The 22,404-nt window shown below is 51.2% G+C and overlaps 1 protein-coding gene across 4 annotated transcripts in view; it reads left to right on the top strand.

The window, feature by feature from the left end:
• Positions 1-709: 709 nt before the first annotated feature.
• Positions 710-22,404, top strand: part of ITGA10 (integrin subunit alpha 10) — a 64,263-nt gene continuing 42,568 nt past the window's right edge. Inside the window, exons 1-2 of one of the 4 annotated variants that reach the window (XM_075122968.1) lie at positions 745-846; positions 6,181-6,301. Coding sequence is in view for 1 of the 4 variants with exons in the window: in XM_048828631.2 (XP_048684588.2) it covers positions 11,807-11,858 (52 nt within the window). In the remaining 3 variants the exon portion in view is untranslated. Of the gene's footprint in view, positions 847-6,180; positions 6,302-9,883; positions 10,025-11,680; positions 11,859-22,404 lie in introns of those variants that run through there. The other 3 variants (XM_048828633.2, XM_075122969.1, XM_048828631.2) reach the window with 3 other exon arrangements.

Raw genomic sequence — 22,404 nt, 5'->3', positions numbered from 1 at the left:
CCTGCTCCTGAGCTACGTGTCTCGCACAGTGCATTGTGCATTCGCATGCTGATGTCCTGCTTTGCAGATGTGGTGGGAAGAACATTGCTCCAGGTCTTGGCCAGCTCTCCAGTATTCCATTCCCTACGCACTGTGACCAAACAGAGTGGAAGGCATGAACGGCTACTAAACTCCAGACCCAGATTTTTCGGAAGGGAGCAACGATCTTATTGGCCTGACTCGAGACCCCTTTTAAAGGAGCCTCTCAGTTAGTGCTGAGCACCCGCCCTCTGAAAATACGGTGCCCTTTCAAAGGAGCACGTGAAATATCAAGGCACCTAAGTACTACCTAATGCATTGTATTTACCCACTAGCCAATGGGAGACCCTAAGCTCCTGGGCTGGGAGTAAGGAGCCCCCCTATTCGAGGTCAGCACGAGTCTGCCGTGCAAGGCAAACTCCGAGAACGTAGCCAACCTGCGTGTCCGCTGTTTGTGATCCTGCCACCTCTCGTTTCTCCTGAAGGTTTAACCAGAGACAGTATTGCCAGGCAAGTTGTAATGGAAGGATACAACTTTGCTAGGGCTTGTGCACTTTAGTATCTGGGTGAAATTCATCCCTTTGCAGCACAAGCCGCTTACGTCCCAGCTGTTACCCGCTCGAGGACATCAGTGCTGCGTGCAGCTTCCGCTGACCCTTTTCCTGAGTGAGCGGCAGCCTCCGCGGAGGAGACATTGACTGAGGTTTCTTCGCTCCAGGTGTCTTGAATCATGGCTGTCGGGATCGGTCCGTACAGCAGCCACAACCTGAGCACTCTGCACTTCTGATCATTGAAAGTGACCAAAACAGGCACCTTTATCTGCTCCAGGTATGCCTCTGCCAAAAATCTGCTTATTTTACTGACCTCCAACTCTCAGCTGCATTGACTCCTGCTGGGCTATGGCACACCAAGCTGGAGACTCGTACCATGAGCAAAACTGCCAGTGAAGTTCCAGTGGCAAAATCTTCCATCTCTCCGGTGATGTGGCTGGATAGAGGAGGTCCCTAGTGGGGAGGGGAAGGGGGCATTTGTGCTTGAAACTGCAATCTGAGCCCATCCGAGCGGGATTCGTGGAGCCAGATAGGGGAAGAATGTATTTCTGTTGCGTTTATTTTAGGGCTGTCAATTTTAATAGCCGTTAACTCATGCGATTAACTCCAAAAAATTAATCGCGATTTAAAAAATTAATCGCAGGTTTATTCGCACCGTTAAACAATACAATATCAATGGAAATTTATTAAATATTTTGGATGTTTTCTACATTTTCAAATATATTGATTTCATTACAACACAGAATACAAAGTGTACAGTGCTCACTTTATATTATTTTTATTACAAATATTTGCACAGTACAAAGGATAACCAAAAGAATAGTATTTTTCAATTCACCTCAGACAAGTACTGTCCTGCAAGCTCTATCCTGAAAGCGTAACTTACAAATGTAGATTTTTGTTGTTACGTAACTGCACTCAAAAACAAAACAATGCAAAACTTTAGAGCCTACAAGTCCACTCGGTCCTACTTCTTGCTCAGCCATTTGCGAAGAGAAACAAGTTTGTTTATCTTTACGGGAGGTAATGCTGCCCACTTCTTATTTACAATGTCACCTGCAAGTGAGAATAGATGTTTGCATGGCATTTTTGTAACCGGCATTGCAAGGTATTTAAATGCCAGATATGCTAAATGTTCGTATACCCCTTTATGCTTTGGCTACCATTCCAGAGGACATGCTTCCATGCTGATGACACTTGTTAAAAATTTTTTTTTTAAAAGTGTTAATTAAATGTGTGACTGAACTCCTTGGGGAAGAATTGTATGTCTCCTGCTCTGTTTTGCCCACATTCTGCCATATATTTCATGTTCTAACAGTCTTGGATGACAACCCAGCACATGTTCTTCATTTGAAGAACACTTTCACTGCAGATTTGACAAAACACAAAGTAGGTACCAATGTGAGATTTCTAAAGATAGCTACAGCACTCGACCCAAGGTTTAAGAATCTGAAGTGCCTTCCAAAATCTGATCGGGATGGAGTGTGGAGCATGCTTTCAGAAATCTTAAAAGAGCAACATTCTGATGCAGAAACTACAGAACCCAAACCACCAAAAAAGAAAACCAACCTTCTGCTGGTGGCATCTGATTCAGATGATGAAAATGAACATGTGTTGGTCCACACTACTTTGGATTGTTATCGAGCAGAACCCATCATCAGCATGGATGCACGTCCTCTGGAACGGTGGTTGAAGCATGAAGGGACATACGAATCTTTAGCCCGTAAATATCTTGCGATGCCGGCTACAACAGTGCCATGCAAACGCCAGTTCTCACTTTCAGGTAACATTGTAAACAAGAAGCGAGCAGCATTATCTCCAGCAAATGTAAACAAACTGGCTGAACAAGAAGTAGGACTGGGTGGACTTGTAGGTTCTAAAGTTTGACATTTTTATTTTTGAATGCAGTTATTTTTTGTACATAATTCTACTTTTTTAAGTTCAACTTTCATGATAAAGAGATTGCACTACAGTGCTTGTATGAGGTGAATTGAAAAATACTGTTTTTTATTTTTACAGTGCAAATATTTAATCAAAATATGAAGTGAGCACTGTACACTTTGTATTCTGTGTTGTAATTGAAATCAATATATTTGAAAATGTGGAAGACATCCAAAAACAATTATATAAATAGTATTCTATTATTGTTTGCCAGCGCGATTAATCGCGATTAATTTTTTTTAATCGCTTGTCAGCCCTAGTTTATGTAATGTATTTATGCTGTACCTTTAACCACAAGGGCCCATTAGAGATGACCGGTTTCATTTCAGCCCACTGAGTTGACACCATGGGACTAATCTGCCCTGCCCCTTTGGGGATCTTTGCCATGGGGCCGAGTAGTCTCCTGTGAGCTTCGCCGCCTTTGCATTGTGACTCATGGAAAGCAGAGGGGTTCCCTTAGCGCAGGGGAGGGCAAACTTTCTGGGCTGAGGGCCTCATCTGGGTGAGGAAATTGTATGCAGGGCTGGGGTTGGGGTGCGGGAGGAAGTGTGGGGAGTGGGAGGGGGTGCGGTGTGTAGAAATGGGCTCAGGGCAAGGGATTGGGGCAGAGGAGGGGTGCGGAGTGTATGAGGGGGCTCAGGGTAGGGGGTTAGGGTGCAGGAGGGAGCTCAGGGCAGGGGGTTGGGGTGCAGGAGGGGCGTGGGGTGTGGTGGGGGCTCAGGGCAGGGGGTTGGGTGCAGAAGGGGGCTCAGGGCAGGGGGTTGGGGGTGCACAGTGCAGGCAGGGGGCTCAGGGCAGGGAGTTGGGGGGTGGGGTGCAAGAGGGGTTCTGGATCTGGCCCGGCGCAACTTACCTAAAGCGGCTCTGGGGTGGAAGCTCCCTGGCTGCCTGGCTGCCCTGGCCCCATGCCATGCCGCTCCGGGAAGCAGCCGGCACCATGTCCCTGCACAGCCCCTGGGGGGGGGGGGAGGCCACAGGGCTCCATGTGCTGCTCTTGCCACGCCTCCAGGTACCTCCCCTGAAGCTCCCGTTGGCTGCGGTTCCTTGTCCCCGGCCAATGGGAGCTGCGGGGGCGGTGCCTGGAGGCAAGGGCAATGCACGGATCCCTAGGTGCCCCCTGGCCCCTCCCCCCCAGGGCGTGGTGCCCGGCGCTTTGGAGAGCAGTGCAGGGCCTGCGCCTCCACGGGGGGGCAATCCCGCGGGCCAGCTCCAAAGCCCTGAGGGGCTGTCGTTTGCCCACCCCTGCCTTAGTGTGATCCGTTTCTGAGGTCTCCAACTGGCCTGCGTTACTAAGCTCCTGAGATGATAGGCCAGGCCTGCTGAAATGTGGGGCAGGGGGCCCAGCCGAATGGGGCTACTGGCAGTTCTTGTCGGGGTTGCCCATGCACTTAGCATTCGCTGGGAATATGGCAGGGAAGTCCGTTCTGATCCTGTGGTGGAGGCGGGGGTATCTCTTCCAAGTTACACTCAGACATCTGAAATCGAGCTTCTATTTCCGCCCCCCTCATTGACTTCCTTAGGGGCTGGCCTCCCTACAAGAAGTTGCACTGTCTAGAACGGGAAGCCCAACTCCAGAGTTCTGCTTGTGGGTCTGATCCTCTCTGGGTGCTTCTGTTTCCCCACTTTTACAGATTTTTTTTTGCGGGGTGCTGGGGGGGGGGAGGGCGAAATAACTACTCGTGAGAACAAATGTATATAAGGCGCTAGTATTTCGAACCAGCTGTCCCCGAATTCATACTGGCTCTGACTTCAAATACTTTCTCCCCTGCGTCAATGCACCTTCTTTAAAACGAAGTCGTTGTGGGTTTTTGTTTTTTCAATGTAAAGGTCTCAAAAGGACCACAGGACTCTGAGCAGGGCTCCCCGCAGGAGCCTTTGAGAAGTGACGTACAGCATGTTGCTGACACTTTATATTTAATAAAAGAGTGATGTCTTTCCTAGCGTGGCTGCACCGTGGTTTTTAGGTGGGACGCTCTCAAACGGCCTTAAGTGAGCTGGAGGCAAAGTGTGTGCGTGTGCGAGTGACACACACACGCGTGTGCACACACACCGGTGGTGGTGGTGGTACAAGCCCTGTGCACTTGTTTGGGGGAGACGCGTGACATACAGGGCCCTGTCTCGCCGGGGCAGTGTTGTACAGGTGGGGATGGGGATGAAGACCTGGATGGAGGGGGCATATATAAGGGGATGCAGGAGCCTGGCCCAGGTGACCTCTCCAGGTCCCTTCCAGTCCTACGATAGGAGCGTGTGTTAATCCGTTGTCTATGCAACGCTGCAGGCGAATGTGGGGATGGGAGAAATTCCCTCTCAGCCCGCACAGGTCATGCGGGGGCGGTAGCGTTAAATAAAGGGTCAGTGTTCCAGCGTCCGATCCCTTCCCGATGCCCGACTCGCCAGCCCCAGGGTGGCGAGAGTTTGCCTGCAGAGCCAGATGGGCGGTACCCTGCGCTCAGTGGTTTTCGGGGAGGTTGGAACCGGAGAGGAAGTTGGTGCCACGTGGGATGTGGTGGAGAGAGGGAGCCGGAAGGGGGGGGGGCGCTCGACCTAGGCCGACCCCTCAAAGCAGCAGCCTGTCTGTCCCCACGGGCGTGCGCGCTGCTGGAACAGGCTGGTTCAGTGCTGGGTTCGCACGGAGCGGGTGAGCCGCCTTGTCTGGCTTGGGACCCTGTTTACCCAGGTGTCTGTTCCAAGCAGGATGCTGGCTTGGCTGGGAAAAAACCTCCCTTCTTCACACGTTGGGAAAATAACCCCCAGCCCTCCTGGGGGCCCAGCAGTAGCTGCTACCGCAGGCTCCAGTCCACCACTAGGGGGCAATATCGCACCACTCCCCTGCACCAAGCTGCAGTGGGCTAAAAGCCAAGCAGGGCTGGGGACGGACAAGGGGGGAGCATAACTCTGGCAGGAAGGGTTGGAATGGACTGGAGGGGAGCGAAGTGCGGGGCACAACCCGTGAGGGGCAGCCAGAATCCAGGCCTCCCTGGAACGAAGGGCGCCAAGTATCCCTCCAGCTGCAATGCTGCCGTTCTCTTGCAGAAAGTCGTCCTCCCCCCCACGCCTCTCTATACACATGTGATCCCCTGTGCTACCACGTTACTGTCTCTATAGGGTCCTCTTCCGTGCCCCCCCCCCCACACCAAGCAGGGAAATCCTCCCCTGCTCCAGTAGGAAGAGAGGAAACAGCCACCCTGGAACAATCCCAACGGCTCATTTGCAGTCCAGATTCTCTGCTCATGGAGATGCTTGCACCTGTCTGCGACTCCAGGGAGTAAGCCCCTAGTCCAGTGCTGGGTGGGGGAGGTAGAAGGGGGGTGTCAAGCCAGGTCTCAGCAGGTGCACTTTAAGCACTGTCTTATAAAGCTGCTGCTCTTAGATTATGATTGATTTTCCCCCCTCCCCCCCCCCCACACCTCCACACACAGACAACCTCACTTTTCCCCGGAGCACTTAAATACTGCTTGAGCCCATGTGCATCTGCCAGCGGGCCCAGGGTTCGGGAAAATCCTTGGCAATGCACTTGCTGGTGCAAGACTAGCCCATGGCGAGAGGGCATTTCCTCCCTCCCCCCCCCCCCATCTGCTGCTTGGTTTGTGCCCTGAAGCAGGAGGCTGGGTGGATATAATTTTCCCTCTTGTATCTTTTCTCCCTCCTCTGTCTGTCCCCTGCGAGTAAGGCCCAGGCCCGTCGAGTTTGAGGCTCTGGCTGACATTCCGGGGCTGCATTTGTCAAGTGACTCTTCGGTGGTCTCCGATTTCCAACGGCGCTCGTCTCTACCACAGCACAGCCGCCTGCAGGCGAGTGTCGTCGTGCCCTCTCGGGGTTCTCAGCGGAGTGAGTTGTGATTTTTGAAGGGGCTTGGGCACTAGGCGCCCCTATTTTACTGAACATCAGTGGGATCTGGCACCGAAGGCGCTCTTGGCCTCTACCCTGAATGCCTATTTAATGGCAGATGGCGGCTGACTTGGATCCTGAAGGGAGTCATTGTGCACAGCTGGACAGGGTGGCAACCTGAGGGCTTTTGGCAGAGGGTGCTGCATGCGGCCCTGCCCCCCTGCAGCTCCCACTCACTGCCTTTAGCAGGACAGTCCCCGTGTAGGGGGAAATGGTCCTGCTGGTTACACTCAGGCTGCAGTATCTGGTGTGGCCAGCAGGTGGCACACCCAAACCCCCCTCTTCTGCAGATTGGGAGTAGGTTGATTTTGGGGGCAGCTAAGAAACTGAATCTAAATTTTTAATCTTGCTTGTGGGGGGATCTGCTCCCATGAGGAGGCCCTGGGGCAGGGGGTGGCAGCGGCAAGGCCAGGATGTGATCGACGTGACCGATCAGCGCAAACGCCCATCGCTGAACTCCTTCCCCTCATTCCAAATGGCATGACGCAGGCTCCGTCTCTCTCTGCTGCACCCCTGGGCCCCCCCTTATCACACAGGGCTGCTGTAGAAGGCCACAGACTCTTTTACTAGGCAACATGCCTCTGCTGAAATGCAGGTAGCTCTGGGGTGGAGACTCACTTGGCTATAGCACGCTGCACAATTGTGCCACAGAAGAGAAATCTGGAGGGTGGGAGGGGGGCACTCTCCACCTGTATCCTTAGGCAAAGTGGTCTGTGGGATCTCTGCTGTCCACACAGCACAGCCAGGGCCTTGCCTTTTTAAGATCAGTGGCTGCTGTTTTGTGTATATTATCATAGCAAGTAGGACGCCGGCATGCTAGGTGCTGTACAAACAGAAAAAAACGATGGTCCCTGCCCATAGACCTTCCAAGCTAATCAACTCGGCTTGGCGTTTTGGCAGGGGCAGGATGGGGCTGGTTCTCATCATCCAGTTGATAAGTGGCTGCATAGGTCTGGTTTCCCCAGGTCTGTCCCAGGATCTGGGGTACAGTATGATTCTGGGGCCATCTCTGCTCGAGGGGTACTGGAAGGAGTATGGCGCCCCACAGAAAAATCCCCAGAGATAGGCACTGCCTGCAAACCCTGGTCAAGTCAGCAGCCCAGACGCCTCCTGCCACTTGCAGGGCCAGGCAGGACGCTGAGCACTCGGCTGGCCAGTGCTGGTAGCAGCCCAGGAGGGAGGATCCCAGGGCTGCTGGCTTTGATTCCCCGTTGGGGAAGAGGCACCCTCTAGTCCCACCCTTTAAAGCTACCGTGGTCCTGAACTGACCTTACAGCGCCAGGAGTCGCAGCAGGTGTCAGGCTGCATGTGCCTCCCCCTATCACCGGCCAGGCTTCATTCAGGGGCTGGACCACGTGTGGCTGTTGGAGGGGGGACGCCTGGGTCTAGCCCCAGCTCTGGGAGGGCAGTGGGGTCAAGTGAGTTGGAAGGGAGGGGAAGGGAGGTGGCTGGGAGTCAGGACTCCTGGGTTAAGAATGTAAGAACGGCCAGACTGGGTCAGACCAAAGGTCCATCCAGCCCAGTGTCCTTTCTTCTGACAGTGGCCAATGCCAGGTGTCCCAGAGGGAGTGAACCTAACAGGTACTGATCAAGTGATCTCTCTCCCGCTATCCATCTCCACCCTCTGACAAACAGAGGCTAGGGACACCCTTCCTTACCCATCCCGGCTAATAGCCATTAATGGACTTAACCTCCATGAATTTATCCAGTTCTCTTTTAAACCCTGTTATAGTCCTAGCCTTCACAACCTCCTCAGGCAAGGAGTTCCACAGGTTGACTGTGCGCTGAGTGAAGAAGAACTTCCTTTTATTTGTTTTAAACCTACTACCCATTAATTTCATTGGGTGGCCCCTAGTTCTTCTATTATGGGAACAAGTAAATAACTTTTCCTTATTTGCTTTTTCCACACCACTCACGATTTTATAGACCTCTATCATACCCCTCCTTAGTCTCCTCTTTTCCAAGCTGAAAAGTCCTAGCCTCTTTAATCTCTCCTGATAGTGGACCCATTCCAAACCCTTGGTTCTAGCCCCAGCTCAAGGAGGGGTGGGAGATAGGACTCCTGGGTTCTATTCCTGGCTCAGATTCCTTGTATTATCTTAGGCAGGTCCCTTCATCTCTGCCCCAGGTTCCCAGCTGTAAACTGGAGGTAACAATACATGGCTCGTGGGGGGGGGGTGGTATTACGAGACATTCATTAATGATGTGTGATGCTCTGCTGAAAGGTGCTGTCGAATGTATGTCCCTCCTGTCCCCAGAGCATTATGGGTAACACCACCCAGTCCTAACTACAGGGCTGCCTGCCAAGAGCAGAGTTTGCTCATTAATTCTTATCCGTCCTCATCTGAAGAGCTCTGAGCGCTCCAGAAAAAGAAGGGTTTGTATTCTCAGCAGCCCCCTCCTAGGGGCGGGAAACTGAGGCCCAGCGCAGGGGAAACGGCTCACCCAACAGGTCAATAGCAGAGGTGACAAGGGGACCCAGGAGTCCTGACTTGCATTGCTATACACTAAGCCCCTCCACCATGCCTGTCTCCCTCACTTGTCACTGCTCTTGGTGCCCCCAGGGACTTCCATTAGCGTTTATTTGCACTAGACTCTTACCTCAAGTTAATTGACGGCCTTTTTCAAGGTGGCTAATGCTTGTGAAGGCGAGTGTGGACACTCTGCAGCTTTTGGCTCTACAAGGGCTCTGCCAAGAGTAAAAGGTCTCTAGCACAGACAAACCCTAAGGCCGCGTCTACACTAGGGAAAAAAGAGCACTTCCAACCCATGTTAAAACCCCAGTGAAGAGGAGGGAGTTTGTCATTGTTAACATGTGTTGGCAGGTCGAGATAAACCCCAGATCCCCAGTAATCTTTACCTCCACCTGCTTGCACACGTGAAAACCTCCAGCCGGCCTTGTCTTCACTAGGGTTTTACCTCGTGTTAGCTCGAGTTCAGAGCCCACCTTTTCTCCCCTAGTAAAGACAAGCTTTTAAGATTTTGACCTGTTTAAAAACACACCACGTTTTGTCCGGGGCTTGTGTACATGTGGAAATTGACCAGAAAAGCTATTCCAGAACTGTTCCTCCTGGGGACTCTCTGTTCCAGAATAAATCGCACTGTTCGAGAAGGATTAGTGCATTTCCAAAACAGAGTAATCCAGGAATCAAGTCACGCTTTATTGTGGAATAGAGGGTCCAGGCTGGCATTATAAAGGATGAGCCATTCCAGTCAGGCTCCCTGTGGGGGGACGGGAATGCCCGTGTTGAGCTGTGTTTTAAAAGCTGGCAGGGGTGGGATGAAACCTCTGAAGCCTGATGCTGCTTGATGATCAGTTGTCCCTCCCCGGCCCCCGCACATGTGTATCTGTGTCAGCCCTCATTCAGGGCTTGGGGAGCTGTCATGTGCTTTTTCTGTAGCTGTTTTCCATCCAGACCTTCTAATTTCTTACCACCAAAGAATTTCCATCTCCAGGGCAACCCAATAGCAAGGATTTCCATCAGAGAGATGTGGCCACTGTACCAGGCCCTGGGTGAGAGGCCAAGACAGGGATCAGAACCAGGCTGAGGCTTTGGAGAATTGGAGCCGGGAGTGATCCGGCATCCCGGGCCATTATGGGAACTTAAATATCAAGACACCAGGAGGTATGTTTAAAGCCCCAACTGCAATTCTCTTAATGGTGAAGAGAGGAGGGGGGGACTGGGTTAAATACGAGGCCTCTTGCTTTGAGGGGTCTCAACCCAGGCTGGGCCACCGCGTCTGTAAACCTCTGTCCAGGGTGTTGGTGTCCCTGTCCCCCCGATCGACCTGTTAGTACTCCCAACTTGAGGGCTCAGTCCTATAGCTCAGGCTATAGCAGCAGCTGCTCTTCGCTCTAGAAGTCAGTGGTTCAATCTTGGGTTGTGACCAAGGCAGTAGCCACCATGCTTCCAGTTGTGGCCACCCCTGCAGCCACACTAGGGAGCGGAGGGGTTACAATTGCCATGTGTCGGTGAGGTGCCAGGGCCTCTGTTCTAACCCTGTCTGCGTCAGCGGGGTGCATACCGGAGTACCCGTCTCTCCTGCTCTGGACAGAGAACTTTTAAGTTCTAGTTGGAGGGGTTGGAAAACTATTGCCCACGTCCTGCGCTTTTGTGTCTGATCTGGCTTGCGATCCCAAGCATCCCCAGCTAGCTATGGGTAGTGGGGCCTGATCCAGAATCCTTGATGGAAATCAATGGAAAGTGACTCCAAAGAATCAGGTCCTGGAAATGTGATGCTCATGTCAAAGGTGACACTGCAGCACCCCCTGCTGGCCGAAGGTTAGACCAGCATTGGCTCACCCCTCCGAGCCAGCGGTGCCTAGCTAGCAATTATGAAATGTTATGTGCTCTGGCTGGCTGGCTGCTCCCTGCATCATTGTGATTCCTCTTGGTACGTTCTCTGTTGAATCGCAGACACTGTGTGCAAGTGAGGTTAAGTGGAAAACCAGGGGGCGGGGGCTGAACAGGGGCTGAATTCATGGTCCCTGTCACTTCCAGCCCTGCCTTGGCTGGGGGCAAAGTCACTAAGGGATGGAGGCGTGGAAATATGGGACGTTTCTCTAGAATGCACCCCACACACAATACAGACGCCTACAAACCATAAGGATACTAATGGGTGGGGCGGGGGGACTTCAGTGTTACTTTGAAATGGTTCAAGACCCAAACCTTTGAAGGAAGCGTGGACGGGAGGGTTAACAAGCGTGCCAAAAGAGCAGCAAAATTTATTCCGCTTTTTCTTTAGGGTGTGCAAAGATGCAAGAATGGATTAGGTTAAAAAAACCAAACACCACTGCGAGGTGTTTGCACTTTTCTGCACACTCGGTCCTGGTTCTGAGGGCAAAAATACAGGAATGGCCTAATAAGAAGTCCCATATGTTTGGAAGAGGGTACAAAAAAGTGCAAATGTACAGGAGTATTTGACTCATCCATTCCTGTATTTTTGCGCGTGTGTGTGTGTGGGGGGGGACTATCTTTGCACGCTTTCCACGCGTACTTCGTGCAAACACTCAGAACAGGCTTCGTGAAAAGAGAGCCTCAAAAAGCTGGACTACAAAATCTTGCTTTCCCCAACTTGCTCCCTGCATCTGTTTCTGGGTGGTTTCTAGTTGGCTATTTCCCACCCCCCACCCGCCCCTCCCGGCTCCTTCATTGTTTCTGCTATTTTGGATTTTTTTTAAAAAAATAAGAAAATCCCTCCCCTGCCATTTATTTTTAGCAGCCAATTGAAATGTCTGGGAGATGAAGGAGGAAAAACTCTGAGTGGCGGCGTGTAATAAAGCAGCCGAAGACAGAGTAACCTTTGAGGCAGAGGGAGTGAGCGGCGCTCACATACGCTCGCACCATGCCCAGTTTGGCTCTCTGTGCTCCCGGAACAAACGCTCCGGCCGGACTCTAACTGGTGCTATGGAACCATACGGCCGTCTCTGTGTCCTCTGCAGTCTGCTGCTGCTTAGAGGTAAAGAAGCTGGTTCTTAATTTCTTTATATAAAAAGGGAGGAAAAACAAACCCCAGCAGGACTGTGAAATCCAGGACTGAATTGAGTCTTACTTCACCAGGAGAGATTTTCCAAGTCACCAGTGGGCACCCAGTGGCCAGCCTAACTGGCCACCTAATGCCCATTGTGTCTTTGGCGGTTTTCCCTTCTAATCAGTGCCCACTGGTGCAGGCGAAATTAACCCGTAGAGCCCTCGTCTTGTGCCCTGGCAAGCCTGGGATGTCACAGCTGCCCAGACCGTGGGCCTTGAAGAGTTAACCGTGGGTTGGAATGCAAACGCTGCTCTAGTTTTTCTGGTGCGTTGCTGCTGGGCTGGAGGAAAGTGCCGGGTTTTTGTGGGTAAGGGATAACGTGGCTCTCTGAGTGCCAGGGGAGACTCTCCCGGGCTCCACGGGCGTGCACGCGATACTTCAAATGCAGAAGCCGTTGAGCGGAAGAGAGAATCTGCCTCGTCGGGTGGACAACCTGGAGGAGTGGGAAATGGGCGCCGGGTGGGCGATTCGTGTCGTCTGTAGACCGTTGATTGCCGGTCTGTATAAACCCGCCGAGCAAACGGGCCACAGCTCTAGTGCATCTGCTCCCAATGAAGCCCTGGCTGACACGAAGCAGAAAGAGAGCCCTGGATGGTCCCTCTGCATACTGATGTGCTCCCTCTGCATTCTCAGCTGGGGGAATCGCAAACGGGTGTCAGGGATTGACACCCCCCGGCCCTTCCCGTATTGCTAAGTGTATGTGGACGCCTGGTTAGATCCATGGCACGGGGGGGGGGGCCCAAGTATGGGAAATGGGGGGTCCAGGTGAGATGGAAAACATGGAATACTTGTTCTAAAATGAAGCTTTGCTGTAGATAATGGTCTTGTTAGGGGGATGTTGACACCCGCCTCTCTCCTGGAAAACTTCTCACCCTTGCACTTTCTGGTGTCACTTCATAGCCCGTAGCACGGGTGGCAGAATAGGATAGATGGCTCCAGGGGTTAAGTACCCTGCCTGACTCTGCTCAGAGCAGGTCCACACGCCACCTGGTGGCTAACACACCACTGTCCTATCGACACTGGTGGTAGAAAGCCCTCTGGGGAAGGGACCATCTTGCTCTGGGTTTGTACAGTGCCTAGCACGACTGGGTCCAAAAACCAATTGGTGCCGGGAGGGTGGGGGGCTACTGCAGTGTAAAAAGAACTGCGCTGGTGCCTTTACTTCCCCCAAAGCGCTTGTGTGCTCGGGGCCTGAGAAGGACCAGGGCTCGGTGTCCGTACATGGGTGCAGGGACGGTGCTTAGGAATCTGCAGCGTTGCACCTGGGTTTTGTAGAATCGCCTCGACTCCACGCCTCTGACTGGCAGCACCGGAATCGTTCCGACGTCGCGTCCGGCGTGCCACACCCAGAGCTGAACCCAGGGCGCGGTGCACAACGAGTTGGGGTAGGTCTACCTACCCCCCCGCTCCCGAGCAAGGACGGGGTTGGAGCCAATCTTTGCGATTCTGGGGGCGGGTGAGCGCGGACGCTGGGTTCTTTGTCTTATAGTTGCAACCAGACACTCAGCTGGGATGCGGATTCCGTCGTACTGGGTGCAAATCCATAGACGGTCTCTGACCCCTGGAAACGTACAGGGGGAGGAGGCTGGGATTCCCTCACTCCTATAGAAGAGGGAAACTGAGGCCCAGACATGGAGCGAGCTGCCCCACATCGCACAGGGACTCGGTGGCAGAACCAGCTCTCCAGAGCCCCATCCCCGTGTCTTAACCACAAGGCCAGTCTCGCTCTCCTGGGCTAAGCGTCGATTGCTCTGCTTTCTGGAGGCTGCACGTGGTCTGGGGGAGGGGAGGGGAGAGGGTGCATTCCCCGGGCGAACGTTTCTGTGCAGAGTCAGACCAGGGAGCTGCAGAGGAAAAGCGTGTCACGGAAACGCCGGCACAGCTGGCTTTGCAATGTGCGGGCCCCGTGTGGGCACCATGCAGGCTCTGCCGGGGGCTGCACGCCCAGCGCTGGCTGGAGCCTGCTGTCACTGTCGGGCGGGGGGGGAGGGGGCGGGAGTGGAGCAGGGAGGAGCATGTGGCTAGAGCATGGGGGAGTTGGTGTATTTCCATCGTGAGCAAAGTGTCAGGGATTAAAGAACCGGCTCGGAGCTTCATCAGATGCTCTCGGATTCCTGGGTTCAGCTGGAATCAGGCAGAGCCACGTTCCCCCAGAGGCTGCGGCTCCCTCCTAGCCGCATCTGAGCGGCAGCACGGGGCTGGGATGTAGGACTCCCGAGTTCTGTCCCGGCTCTGGGTGGGGAGTGGGGCCCAATGGTTACAGCGTGGGGGGGACAGGCGTGGGAGATGAGACAGCTGGGTTCTGCGGTTGGCTCGGGAAGGGAGTGGGGTCTCGTAGTTGGAGCTGATGGGAAGCGGGACTCCTGGAGTCTTTTCCCAGCTCTTCCACCGACTCACCGTGTGACCCTTGCCGAGTCATTTCCTTCCCCATCTGGGACAGCGATGCCCACCTCGCGAGCAGGCTGGGGGAGGTGCTTTGAGGGCCTTCGCTGCTGTACGTGGGTACTGTGCTCATCACCACGAATGGGGCCAGGGGGAGCCCCGGTCCCCTGGGTGCTGGCCCAGGCAATGGCGAGGGAGGGTAGGCAACCCAAGGGCACTCAGTGGCATCCTTCAGCTACTGACCCGCTGCCAGAGCATGCTGCTCAGCATCAGGGCCCAGGAGCTGGGGTGGGGAAGCGCCATGGTGGGGCCGGGCATGCTGGGACGTATGATTCGGGGCTCTTGTCCCAACGTCCATCTGACCGATGCTGCCCAGGCGAAGTGATGAGGTTCCTTATCCCCTTGGGCTGAGGACAGAAGACATTCCCTACGGGCAGTTCCCCCAGCAGCCTGCCCTGCAATCCTGGACTCCTGTTTTTTTCATGACCTGGTGAAACGGGGCACGTTGCTCGCTTCTGCAGCTGGCCTCTCTGTGCCCCTGGGGGAGGGGAAGAGGGGCCCGGCTGGCTGCTGTCAGTGAAGCCCTGAGGGGCTGCGGGTCAGTGGGCGCAGGGCTGGCATGTAGCCCACTAGCATTGGAGGATGATCTGTTGTGAGCTGTTTGTCCCCCCATCTGTGGCCAGGCTTTGCCCTGGGGAATCGGACAGGGTGAGTGGAGCAGGGAGAGGGGTAGCAACTTGTCCAACATGCCACCCTACCGCAGAGCCCAATCTGGGATTGGAACCCAGGAGTCCGGGCTCCTTGCTCCAACCACTGGATAAACTCTTACTCAAGCAGCTATCCCAGAAGCTCCCAACCCGGCCATCCTCCCGTTCTGCCATGGGTAGCTGCTCTTCCAATGTGCCTCCAGGACCCTTTGCATCAGTTCCATCTGAGACAGAGGTGCTGGAATGAATTGATAACTTCAGGAAGCAATGAGTCCCGGGCCCTGATGGTCTCTGTCCCAGAGCACAGAAGGAGCTCAAGTGTGCAGTGGCGGAGCTGCTGGCAAGAAATACGCCATATTTTAAAAACAGCTGCTATACTGGAGGTTTGAAGGCCAGCAAATGTTTTACCTTTATCGGAAGGAGGGTCTAGGGGAGATCCAGGGAATTACAGACCAGGAATCTAAACAGCTGTACCTAGGAAATTGGTTGGAACAGTTACATAGAATAAAGCTCCTGGAAGAGCATGAGACGATCAGGTCAGCACGCAAAGGAAAACCGTGTGTCTCTAATCTACTAGACTTTTTTGAATGTCGCAGTCAAGTGGATAAAGGAGAACAGAGTGGCATGACTCCAAAGGCCTTTGACAAGAAGTTACTCAAGAAACGAAGTCGTCATGGGATAAGAGGGGAAGTTTTGTCATGGATCAAAAACTGGCTGGAAGACAAGAAACAGATTAGGAATAAATGGCGAATTGTAATCATGGCAAAAAATTAACAAAGTAGCATCTCGTGGCTCCATTTGAGGTCCAGCATTAAATATATCGGCTGATCTGGAAAACAAGGGGTCAGACATGAGGAAGAAAATCTTGCAGATGACAAAGTTTATTAAGGAGACAAGGTGGGCGGGGTAATATCTTTTATTGGACCAACTTCTGTGGGTGAAAGAGATGAGCTTTCGAGCTACACAGAACTCTTCTTCAGATCTGCAAAACCTCTCCTATTAAGAAACTGGAAAGATTGGGATCGTTACCTTAAAAAGGAGATGGATAAGTGGGGGCATAAGTCTATCAATTAGCAAATCAAAGTTCCTGAGCTAGCTTCTCTAGACTCTGTTCTTCCTGTCTTGGAGAACGAACGGACATTCACTGGAAATGAAAGGTAGCAAATTCAAACCCACAAAGGGTGTGATTAGACTGTGGAACTCATTGCCACAGGGTGCTATCAAGGATAAGGACTTCACAAGATTCAAAAAGGGATTGGATACTTATATGGATAACAAGAATGGTTGCTGTGACTGATGCTAACTCATGGTTGGAAGGGATTTTGAATCACATGCTTCTGGGCTTCAGCCCATCTCCTACTGAGTGAGATTAGCCCACATCTGCCTTCTGTGGGGTTCTCACACCTTCCTCTGAAGCAGCTGCTGACTGTCAGCGACAGGCCACTGAGCCAATGGACCTTGGGAATCTGCACAGTGTTTTAGCAGGGGAGAGCAGAGGGGAGGAATAGGGGAGCAGCTTGCCCTGCCTTTCCCCTGGCTCCTTGGGGCTCCCCACCAAGCTGTAGTAGCTCTTGAGACCAGGTGATGCTGGCCCTTTTTTGGAAAGTCCTGGCCCTTTTAGGCCAGCCTGGGCCCCAGAGTCTGATTGGACTGCTGGGAGCCCTGAGCTACAGCTTCAGACAGATCCCAAACTTAGCAATTCCAGAGGAGCTTGGAGGTTTGAACCTTCCTCTCCCAAATTCAAAAGCTGAAGACCGGACCCCAATGCTGTTCCCGACACTCGGGAGCTTTCCATGCTGCCAGACTGACCTTCTCTCTCAGGGTATTTCTGCACTGAAGTCAGGGGGTACATGGGCCGCCGCTAGCTTTAATCAGGCCAGCTAAGGTGCCCATAGCAATGACATCGTGGTGGCAGCATGGGCCGGACAGACTGGCTGGATCCCAGGGTGATCTCTCACACAGCTGGCCTGTGCTAAAAACACGGCTTCCCTGCTAGCAGTACCAGAACTAGCTAGATCAGCACTAGCTCAGGTATGACTACTCAAGCCGCGACTCTGCAGTCAGCTGTAGCCTCGAAGCACTGGGACATCTTCATTGCTCTGAGCTGGGCAGGAGCTGGGCAGACTGAGCACAGTGAAAACCAGCTGGAAAATGCCCTGGTTTTGTGTGGAAAAGTGGAAGAAACTTTTATTTTACTTTCTTTCTTTAATCAGAAGTTCCCCAGGAACAACTTGATGTTTTGTTGGTTGTTTTTTAGGGTTTTTTTGGAGGAAAAAGCAAAAGCAGAAGCTGAAACATTTGGGAGGTGACGCTGGAAAATCAAAACTCAGACAAACGTTTCGGTGGCTTTTTATAAAATGTTGATGAAAAACAGCTTTTCATTAAAATTACATCTGGATTTCTTTGTGGGGGAGAGTGGGGGAAATGTCCCACCAGCTCCTCTCATCTCTGAGCAGCAGGTTGGCCTTCTCCCCCATGCCCCCCAGCAAGCAATGGCATAGATCACTGCACATCTGGAACTGCTTTGACTTGTCCCATTCTGCCCTCCCCATCCTGCTCCAGGGGATTGGCAGGCATTCGCTGTGGTGGCTGAGAAATTCCCGGAGGATATTTTTTCTCAAAGAGGGAAATATTTTGGCAAATCAGGGAGATTTTCTTGGGCTTCTTTACAGCCCCGAGCCTGCCACTTGCTCATGGCATAGCCAGCTCATAATTTAAATTTGTTAGTCTCTAAGGTGCCACAAGTCCTCCTTTTCTTGTTGCAGATATAAGTATCTCTCTTTTATAGAGACTTCGATTTAGACTCTCCTGTGTCTAGAAGCAGCCCATTTTCCCCACCGCTGTTTGCCCAGAGTGAGAGATGTAACTCTGCCGTGAGATGTCTCCATGATTGCAGCCTCCTTTTCCTACAATATGTTGTTCTTTGTCCTCCCCAACTTTTCTTCCCTCCAGGTGGAATCCAATCGACGACATACCTTGAGCTTGTGCTTATAGAGGGGGAAACTGAGGCAAAAGAAGGGCAGTCTTGCTGTATTTAGTGTTTCCGAAAGCTGCAGCTTCTGGAGTCATGTGATTAAGTGCAAATCACAGCTTTCTTTCTTTCTTTTTTTTTTTTTAAATGTTTCTGGCCCTCATGCTTGCAAAGAAAAGTCTGACCCAAGTTCGGTCACAAAGGCTCACAAATCTCATGGCGGACTGCAACCCCAAGCATTCAAAGATCCTGAGTCAGGCCCCCAAAAAATCATGACTGACTTAAAAAAAATCCTTTTTTTTTTTTTTAAATATCTAATTGTGTCTTCTGGTTTCTGAGAATGAGGTCACATGTCTGAGCTTTTCTTTATAACTTACTAGAAACATACCTTTTTAAATAAGATTCTCGCATGACTCCAGCAGCTGAGGTTTTTGGGGAAAACATACCAATATCTTGGAACTTAAAACTTAAAACTTAAAACAGCAGCGTTTGGCAACATAGGCTTAACTTGGGTTTGAAGAGAGACGGGGAGTGGCTGGGGTCATTACCCATATTGAATCTATTTCCTTAAGTTAAGTATCCTCGCGCCTTCTTGTCAACTGTCTAAATGGGCCATCTTGAGTATCACTACAAAAGTTTTTTTCTCCTGCTGATAATAGCTCATTTAACTAATTAGCCTGTCACAGTTTGTATGGTAACTTCCAACTTATCTGTATGTGTGTATATATATATATATGTTCCATTCTATGCATCTGATGAAGTGGGCTGTAGCCCACGAAAGCTTATGCTCAAACTTAATTTAGTAATTTAAAAACCGTAAGGTATTTATGACAGGTTTCAGAGTAACAGCCGTGTTAGTCTGTATTCGCAAAAAGAAAAGGAGGACTTGTGGCACCTTAGAGACTAACCAATTTATTTGAGCATGAGCTTTCATGAGCTACAGCTCACTTCATCAGATGTATACCGTGGAAACTGCAGCAGACTTTATATACACACAGAGAATATGAAACAATTGGGGGATTTTGGAACGCTTGTGGCTGACAATACTGTACTTAACACATAGTTGGAGGGTCTCTTCCATCCAGGAGAGTAGTGTGGAGTTTCTCTTTTGTTTACATGTCTAATTGGTTCCAGGCTAGTCCATTTAATTTACATATAAACTCCCCTTCCTTGGTGTGAGTGTGTGTATCGAGGAGGGGAGCCTGAGTGGAGGAGGGAAGGAAGAAGTGGCATTCTTACTAAGCTCCGCCCGTGATGCCAAGCTCCACCCACAGTGCTTGAATAGCTGTCACGCTTTTGCTTAAATAATTGGCAGGGAAATAGTTAACAAGGAGACTTAACCAAAAGAGATACTACTTGGCAGCATTGCAGTAGCATTTTCCACTCATAACTCTCAAAATGCTTTGCAAGGATAGGTGTCTTCATCTTGTAAGTGGGGAAACTGAGGCACAGAAAGGCAGGAATTTGGCCAAAGTATCCCTGGGAGTCAGTGACAGAGCTGGGACTAAAACCCAGGTCTAACTTTAGAATGGGCATCACTAGGTTTCAGGGTGAACGCTATGTGGAGCCAGATCAGGGCAGTTCACATGTCCCCTGAGAAGTACTGGAGACTAAGACAGCCCTGCTGCAGGATGCTACTTCTAAGGCACTTAGGCTGACAATCCTTGTGGTTGGGTGGCCACATTCCCTGTTGCTCTGCACCTTGGCCAGTTACATCCCACTGACATTTTGGAAAAAAAAAAAATTCAAATTCATACCAAAAATGACTGAAAATTCCAGACAAGTTCAATCTCATTTGGATAATATTGAAACACTGTTTCGACATTTATAATATGTTAACATTTTGTACGCTATGTATGCCTAATACATCTAAAATTAATATTTTAAATACCGTTTTACTAAATAAAATGAATCCAAGCTAAATGTTTCAACCTTTCCCATTAACAAATTGAGTTGAAATCAACAGGTCAATGTGAAACATTTAGGTTTCAGTGAAACTGCATTTTTCAGTGGAAAACTATTCTGCCTAATTTTGTAGCTGGTGCTACTTGATACCTTTCAACAGGGGCTGGACGGCTCTTTCTGAGACCCTACTTACGGTGATGGTGGCGTGTAGGATACGTACACTGCATGCTCCTCTAGCATGGGTATTGATGACAGTGTAGTCACTGAGGCTCTGCTTAGGTAAGCAAAGACATGCCATAACCTTAGGGTCTGTACCATACACGGCTCTCTACACACCCAACCAGCACCTCTCACATGTAGTGCCTACTCCTGGAGCCTTTTCCTGCCTCAGGGAGCTGCTGGAGCTTTTTCCCGCTGCCTCCCCTGTACTAAAAACTTTCGCTGCTGCATGCAGCTACACACGCAGGTAACATATAGATAAGACTGCTAACATCATTTTCTGACTTAAACTGGGGAAGTGGGATCACTGCAGCATCTTTAGCTGGACGCAGAAACTTTGAACGTTAGGTATCCCGGTGTATTGCGATAATAATGCAAATCTTCAGACCCACATACAAACCCCACTGGCAGATTAAATAATTTTTCTGGCAACTGGCAAATATGTAAAAAAAAAAAAAAAAAAAAACCCAGCCAGGCCGGTCAAATACCAGCCAGGCGCGAACCCTACTCCACCCACAGATTATTTAGGTTGCGACAGGCCACAAACATTTACAAATGGGTCCTGAGTCCACAAAAGGTTGAGAACCACTGCTCAGTGCAAGGCTCCCCGGGTGAGCTTCCCTGGCCTGTCTTACACAGGAGGTCAGACCAGACCATCACGACGCTGCCTTCTGGCTCTAAATGTACGACATTTTTAAAGATAGCAATAACATATGAGGTTAACTGGCAGGTCCGGGCTGGGACAAACAAGGCTCTTGGCTCTGGGCCGTTGCAATTCTCAAAATATTTTAAGTCAACGAGAATTTTTTCTCCCTTTAATTTAAGTTTCCTAAAATACGCGTGTGGGCTAATTTCCGAAGCTGGCCTCTCGGTGCTGCTGGTAATTAGTTAGCCAGCCATGCAAGGAATTTGCAGCGTGTGCATGTGATCCATACTGGGGCAAAGGCGCTCTATTTTCAAACTACACCCTGCGTAATTGCTAGTCTGTTTTCTTCCTGAGGTTTGCTGTGAATCTGGGGCACGGTCGGCTCCTGAGACAGAGGAGTCACTGTGCAAGGGGCGCAGCCTCCGCCCTCTCCTTACACATCCTCAGAGAGGCAGGAAATACGCTGCCCTGCTCGGCCCTGCCAAGCTGGAGCCTGTCACTGGGAGGTTGTTATGATCTCAGCTTGGAAACTATAATTTCAGGACAACTCCTCCAGTCTGGATCCTCACTGACACCCATGCACAAAATGCATCAGACGCTCTTAATGCTGGCTGCATCATGGGCTTGATTTATAGCTCCTCCAAGGTCCTTTCGACGCTGCCCTGACAGTGTAAAGCAGCCTTAAAAACAAGTGCCAATTACAGTTAACTCCCACCCACCTTGGGAGGGCCCCGACATTGCCAGGGCCTGTGTGCACATGGAAATCAGGCCCTGTATATTTCAAAATAATGCGCAGGTTTCGCAGAGGAGTGAATGGGAAAGCGGTGAACATGTTTCACGCTGATTTCCACTGCCTGTTTTAGCCCTTGGGCTGGTGCAATAAATTCAGTCACTTTCCCCTGATGGTTCACGGTCAGTTTCGTTTCCTTGTCCTCCTGGATTTGATTTTTAAGGTGCTTCTCTGAAATGGTCTAGTCGTGTAGTGGACTGAAGGGCTTCTGGGTTCCAGGCCCCAGTTCTGGGAGGCGGGGGGAACATGAGCTATGGGATCAGAGAAAGAGGCCGTGAGTTGGGATTCTGTACCTGCTCTGAGCGTATTTCTTCCCTTCACCGTACAGCTGCAGGAAGGCAGGACTGATTCTTCCCTACGCGAGCGTGAGGGTTAATTGTGATCCGTAAAGTGCTTTGGGATTGGGATGTGATGCAAAGTAGCACTGAGATCAGCGGGCACAGGGAGGAGCCTTGGAGCTACGAGATGTTTTTAAGGAGATGGAACTAAATTATCACTTTGGGATAAGCCCAGCTCACTAGGGCTCATCCCCTGTTTCTGTGCCACGGGCTGCTTGGGACATTAAAATAACCAGAACATCCATCTTGCAAGGAGTCCGGCAGCACAGCACCTCCTAGTGCCAACTTGGGAACAGCGTTTGCCTCTTGGACCAGACAAGAGACAGGACTGGGGTGTTGTAAGAGCTGGTTGGGAACTCGGATTTCTGTTCCCTGAGAAATTCTGACACGTAGAAGTGTGGTGGTGGGTATTCCCAATGAAATGAAAATCCAGAACGTCCCACGAAACGAAAATTCTGACATTTGGATTTGGGACCCTTCGAATGCTTTGCTTCAGTAGCACGGCCATTTTTGCTT

This window comes from Caretta caretta, chromosome 24 (genome assembly GCF_965140235.1).
Source record: "Caretta caretta isolate rCarCar2 chromosome 24, rCarCar1.hap1, whole genome shotgun sequence".
Lineage (NCBI taxonomy): Eukaryota > Metazoa > Chordata > Testudines > Cheloniidae > Caretta > Caretta caretta.
Note: the sequence above shows the minus strand (reverse complement) of the source record. Positions and strands in the feature narration are given on the sequence as shown.